The sequence below is a fragment of the Triticum dicoccoides genome, chromosome 2A (assembly GCF_002162155.2).
Source record: "Triticum dicoccoides isolate Atlit2015 ecotype Zavitan chromosome 2A, WEW_v2.0, whole genome shotgun sequence".
Lineage (NCBI taxonomy): Eukaryota > Viridiplantae > Streptophyta > Magnoliopsida > Poales > Poaceae > Triticum > Triticum dicoccoides.
The window spans coordinates 103,002,911-103,009,049 of record NC_041382.1 but is presented as its reverse complement, the minus strand read 5'-3'; the positions used below and the strand labels follow the sequence as shown (position 1 = coordinate 103,009,049).

At 47.2% G+C, this 6,139-nt stretch overlaps 1 protein-coding gene across 1 annotated transcript; it reads right to left on the bottom strand.

The window, feature by feature from the left end:
• Nucleotides 1-2,919: 2,919 nt before the first annotated feature.
• On the bottom strand, nucleotides 2,920-4,031 carry LOC119359097 (peroxidase 2-like). The gene is made up of 2 exons (XM_037625429.1): nucleotides 3,804-4,031; nucleotides 2,920-3,693 (listed from the first exon to the last, which is right to left on the bottom strand). Exons 1-2 carry the CDS (start codon nucleotides 4,029-4,031, stop codon nucleotides 2,920-2,922), a joined length of 1,002 nt encoding a protein of 333 aa, XP_037481326.1.
• Nucleotides 4,032-6,139: the final 2,108 nt, after the last annotated feature.

Below are 6,139 nucleotides of genomic sequence, written 5' to 3'. Positions count from 1 at the left end.
CCAATCCAGAAAATTTGAGAAAGTTCCTATCCTGATTCAGGAAGACGGAAATTGCCGGTTGCTTCTTTTGTATGAGCTTCTTTGTAAACTTATTGGATTTTTAGTAAGAAATAAAATTTCTCGATGATTAATCACAGTGAAACTTTCCTTCTATGTATGTTTCTTTTGTGTTCTTTTTAATTTTGTATAGGAAGCAACAGTCAACTAATTTTCTGTAATAGGATCATGTTGGTTCCTTTATTGGATCCCTAACATTATCATTGTTGAAGCTCATATAATTTGCTTGATGTGCAGCTGGCCGCGTCATTCTATCAGGACCGGGCTCTAACATGGAAGGTGAGGAGAGTTCTGTTTTATCTTTTCACACTGTTCTGTTTTGTTCTATTTTTCTGACAGGAAAGAGAATGCAATTCTATTTCATTCATGATCTGATTTCTATTTTCACACTGTTCCGTTTTCACAAATTGCTTTTCTAAATATCATATGCTATGTCGAATGTCAATAGAATGAGCTACAATTGTGAATGCAGGTGCCCTATATCATTCCAGTATCCCATGTGGAGGTCCTTGATCGTGTCTCATTGATATTGAAGGATTATGGTCTTTGTTCTGGAGAAGGCATAGATATTGGAAATCTGTACTGTTCTGCACACCTTTTCATTTCTTAGTTGACCATAATTTTGTATACGTATTGATGTTCTTCTGATTATTTCTATTTCTCGAAGCTGTCCCTATGAGAACGTGGTATCCACAGAAGAGCTGCCTCGCAGACTTGGTATGTGGGCGTGCATGCGCATGCTGTGTGTTGATTGAAGTGTTTATTTCAAAATTTGAGAATATGAAGCCTAATTTATTCTGTGATGGAAAACAGCACTGATGGCCAGGATTAAAGCAGACACGGATAAGCCTTGTTTGGAAAATGTAAAGGTGACTGAAATAATTATGGAAATCCCCCTGCCCCTGCCATGTTGCCTTTTTTCGCCATGATTTATTCCCAAACCCTTGTGTGCTATCGGGCGCGTAATAACGTTCTTATATTTATTTGAATGTTGGTTCAAGCGGACACAAAATTGGCATTTTTGCAAGCTCAACTGTTGTGTCCTGAGGACAGTTCTTATTGGCCCTTGCTATTTTCCAACACGCATGCTCTTCTTACCGTCTCCAAGCTTATTATCAGTAACCTAAACTATTTCTCATTTTTCATAGCGGTCCAACTTAACTTCTCAAGCGACTGTTGCTGCTGCTGGCTGGTTTTTGGGATTTCTAACATGTACATATTGCTTGACTTATGAGCCAGGCTAAAGGGAAGAAAGGACCTCGAGGATGGGAGCTCAAATTGGCAAGGAGAAGCTTCTTCCCATACTGGAGATCAGTGTTAACGTCCCAGTTTCATGTGAAGGAGGAGATCAATAGCTTGAACAAATCAACTAGACACGCATCGACATTCATGGGCAGAACCCCGCAATTAAAAGTTAACTATCAACCCAAAAGGCTGTTTTGCACAGCAGCATTGACGCTCTTGAAAGTGTTAAGGAATGCATGAGGAGCAAGGTATGCCATGAGTTCTGTTTTTCTAGTTCAAGTTTGTTAACGTGTGCAGTGCATCGATGGGAAGATTTTTCTTGATGAACCTTAGGACTGAACATGTGTTTGTAGGTTTAGTTTTGTCGATTGAACTTATCAAGGTTTGTGGGATTGTTGTGTGTTATGGTTTCGCCTGCGATTTTGTATGTTTTGTGTTCGCTTTTTTGCTCACCTGACATTTCGAGGCAAAATATATTGGTGAGAACCCTTGGTTAATCTTTCTTCCATGTGCACATGGTGTAATCTTATTTGCAGTGGCGGAACGTAGTGGGGACCAAACTGGGCCATGGCTTGTCCTTGTCTACAAATTTCTTCTCAGGAGTTGGTACAGATTTGGCCCAAGAACCATAGATGGCCTGCTAGAAAAAATAATAGAGGTACCACAAGTATAATATCCACGATTGGACTGGAAATGGCATAAGCTTGGGCCAATTTGGCAAAGAAATGACTAGTTGGATAATGAACAAAATTAAAACATATACAACTTAAACTAAGTATATATTGCTACTACATAATGAGCATTTCATTCCTAGGGATTTTGATTGAGTTATTTTTCCTAGGAAAAAAAAGAAAAGGCAGATTCAGAATCTTTTTTCTTCGGACTAACCCAAACACAAAATAGCTCCCCTATATTCACACTCTCAGCACTTTCAGTTTAGAACATCATCTGTCTGGGATTCAGATCCCCCAGAGGCCCTGTTTGGATTATTGTTTTTTTTCCTTTAAATACACTTGTAAATAATACATGTCTTGGCCCATCGTTTCATTTCCAGACGTAAATTGCCCAGCGGTCAGTAAGATACACATGCAAGTGAAACACCTCCGTTTCGAATTACATCGATTCATCATATACGATGAATAAATTCATATTCCCGTAAAAAAAAGTGGTGGTATCTGAATTGCCTTTATCACTTTCACATCATTAAAGTACAAGATTATACACAAGCCCTCCAGTGAGAGTATCTAGCATGAACTGAAACAGAATAATAATACGGAGTATAATTATTTGTCACACTTTTTTTGAGCGCCTATAACGCATGAGGTCTCCTTTCATGACATCTGGAGCGGGAGACGCACGAAGTGTTCTTTGTTGTCCGTTGCCAAAGAGCGAGCACCAGAATTCAGAAGTCTTCGGAGAAAACAATCAAAACATCGACACCAGAGAATGTATTCTATTCATTTTTGCGTGGACAAATCAACGAATCAGCAAACGAGACGGCAAGCTCGCAAGAACGAAACCAAAAAAAAACTGATATAATGCTGCACAGGGTGACGGGAACGGGACACATCATGGACCAATGGACGCATGCGCAACGGCCCCATACGTTCATGGCTTTCAGTAGTTGACGACCCTGCAGTTCGCCCTGATCTCGGCGTGGCGGCCGGCCTTCTTCACGCCGATGCCGGCCATCTTCACCATGGCCTTGGCGAACTTCTGCTCCCACCGCCCGCCGGCGCGCGCGCTGTCCCGCACCATCCGCGCCGCCTCCGGGGTCTCCAGCAGCGCCGCGTCGGAGGCGAGCAGCACCCTGCGCTTCAGCACGTTGCGGTAGTACTGGCTGTCCAGCTCCGTCGGGGTCACCGCGTCCTGGCTCACCGTCGGGTCGCCGGTGCTGTTCTCCGCCCGGACGCACCTCCTCCTCAGCGACCGCGCAAACGACGGGTCGATGTCGGCGTCGGCGTCGACTGCCGTGCGGCCCGCGGCGAAGGTCGAGCAGCGGGCGTGGCCGACGGAGTGCGCGCCGGAGAGCACCACCATGTCCTCCGCGTCGAGGCCCTGCCTGGCAAAGTTGTCGACGAGGTCGGTGAAGCTGGCGGACGCCGGGGGCAGGGACGGGACCGTGTCGGAGGCGTTCGAGCGGCGGCCGTCGAGCCGGCCCGCCGGCATCGCGAAGTCGACGCGGTAGCCGCTCAGGAGGTAGGACGCGTCGCGCGCTGCGAAGGCGACGATGTCAGCGCAGGAGACGGTTCCCGGGCACGCCTCCTCCACGGCGGCCTTAGCCGCGTCGATCGCCTCGAAGCCACGCAGGCTGTTGATGTTGGGCGGGCCGAGCTTCTCCGGCCGCTGGTTCGACGCCGTCGGGTCCAGCAGCACCGACGCGTCGCAGCCCTGCGCACCATTAAATACACGCCCATACGTGTCAGCGACTCACCGACTCACCGAGCAATGCGAGTATTGGTGCGCGTGCATGTGCATGCATGAACGTGTGTGTCGTTTACCTGGACGAAGCAGTCGTGGAAGAGGAGGCGGATGAGGCCGGCGCCGACGCCGGCGTCCTCGGCGACGGCCTCGCTCACGGCGGCCCTCACGATGGACTCCGCCTCGGGGCACGTCTCCTCGTAGTACCCGACCTCGAGCCCGGGGACGTCGTCGGGGGCGCCTCCGCACGCCGCAGCTAACAGCAGCGCGCATGCCACCAAGACCGCAAGCTCCGAACCGGCAGCCATGGCCCTTGATCTCCCGAGCTAAGCTGAGCTCACCAGCTAAAGATCGACGGACCAAGCGTGAGTGAGATCGATGAAGTGTTCTTGGTAAGGAGAGCCAATTTATAGGCAGGGGTAAACATCTCGCATTGTGCGCGGTGACAATGGCTACAACGACTCTTCATTTCTATACGATTTCGTTACCGAGCTGTGGGCACGAACGGCGCCATTGACGAGCGAGACGTCGAGCTCGAACCTACTGGCAACTTCAACGCATGGAGGTCTCCCCTAACTCCAAGCAGATGCCTCCAAATGGCCGGGAGAGATGGCCTCCAGGCTTCCACATTGATAATTCTTTATGTCAACTGAACTAGACACAGTGCGTGGCTAGAACATTCCGGGCAACTGAATCGAGCAGAGCGATGTGTCGATGATTGGGACCGGCTCTTGGCGGCTTGTGAACGGAGAACAAAATTACCGCGTCCTCCGGCGGCGTCTTTGTCAGGCCGACGTGGAGTCCGACGAGCGGCGACGCCACGGCAGCGGCTGTGGTGGGAGTGGAAGACGGCGGCAGGGACAAACCCGACAGAGCCCGCGCCGAGACCGGCGGCACACAGCAGAATAAAACAGACGTGACTGACACCCCGTGGAGCAGCTAGTACTTCGAAGGTTCTGATACCTGAATTCTGAACTCCATGTATGAGTAGGGAGAGCATCTTCAGAACTCTGGTGGTTTGACGGAATTCAGAACTCTTTTTTTTAAACGGAGGCAAATAATTAAGTAAAGCGTAGAGTTTGTTACAAAGCACCCAAACACGACATGAATCATTATTCTCGCGACACGACTCCCCCTTTCGCTCCGGTGGTGACCCAAAGATTTGCCTCGCTCATGATGTTGTTTAGCAAAATTGTTGGCGGCGCTCTCTTGTTACGGATGCGTTCCTCTCATTCCATATGGTCCATGATACAAGCATGGTAAGCGAAGCCGGATCTACTTGATGCCGGCACCGGTTCTACTAGCTTGCGCACCAATCCTTTAGGGAGCCCTCCAAATGCCAAGAGGCTACTCCCAGATCCTTGAGCCCTAACTTTTCCATGACCAAACCCATAAGCCTCAGGGTTTAACAACATTTAAAAAATAGGTGTGTGCCGCACTCTTGTACTCTCTTGCAGAAAGGGCAAAGCTCACAATTTGCCATCCCCGCTTTTTCAACCTATTGGCCGTCCAAATTCGATCTTGAATAGCCAACCATGTGAAGAACTTAACTTTTCACGGAACCCAAGCCTTCCAAATGATTTGGTCCAAAGGAGAGAAGGCCATGCCAAGGAATCGCGTCTTATAAGCGGAGGTCACCGAATAGTGCCACTAGTCGTATGCTTCCACATAATGTCGTCCTTGACGGACTCATCAAGTTGCATCTCATGGACAAGCATCCAAAGGGTGAAGAATTACCGGATGTGCTCAATAGAGACAACGGTAGAGGGTTGATCTTGAGAATCCACGCCTTGTTCTTTAGGGCACACGAACCATCCAATTCTTTCTCGAGGAGGCATTGAATATGAATGGAGCAATTTCCTTATGCTTGCGCCCAAGAAGTCAAGGAGAGTCTCAAAATGAAGTCCTCGCCCCATTCTCAATGCTAATGGTTGTGGAAGCATTGAAAAAAAAATAGATCCTCCTCATCACACAGATTCCCCATCCCCACACACATCTTGCTTGGATCTTTCAGGTTTCGAAACTTGTTTTCTATAAAGGTCGCAAAATAAATAAATATAATCTGAGCATTTGTGATCTATGTGGAAATTACAAAAAGAGTTTCAACACATAAGTTACAATATAGAATTACAGAACTCTTTTTGTAGGAATTTATTTTGTGCTCGCATATAGGGATGGAAACGGTTGGGCGCGGATCGGATAGTGCTCTTAAAATGACTCTATGGTTCTATATCATTTATAAGTCGTTTTCTATGGTTTTCTTCCCTTTGTTCATTATTTGTTTTCCCTTTTTTACCTAAAATTCATGAAACAATATTAACATTTGGAAACATTTATTGGAATTCATGAACATTTTTAAGATACATGAAATTTTTTAATTTGATAAAATTATAGTTCACTGTTTTTTAATTCATGA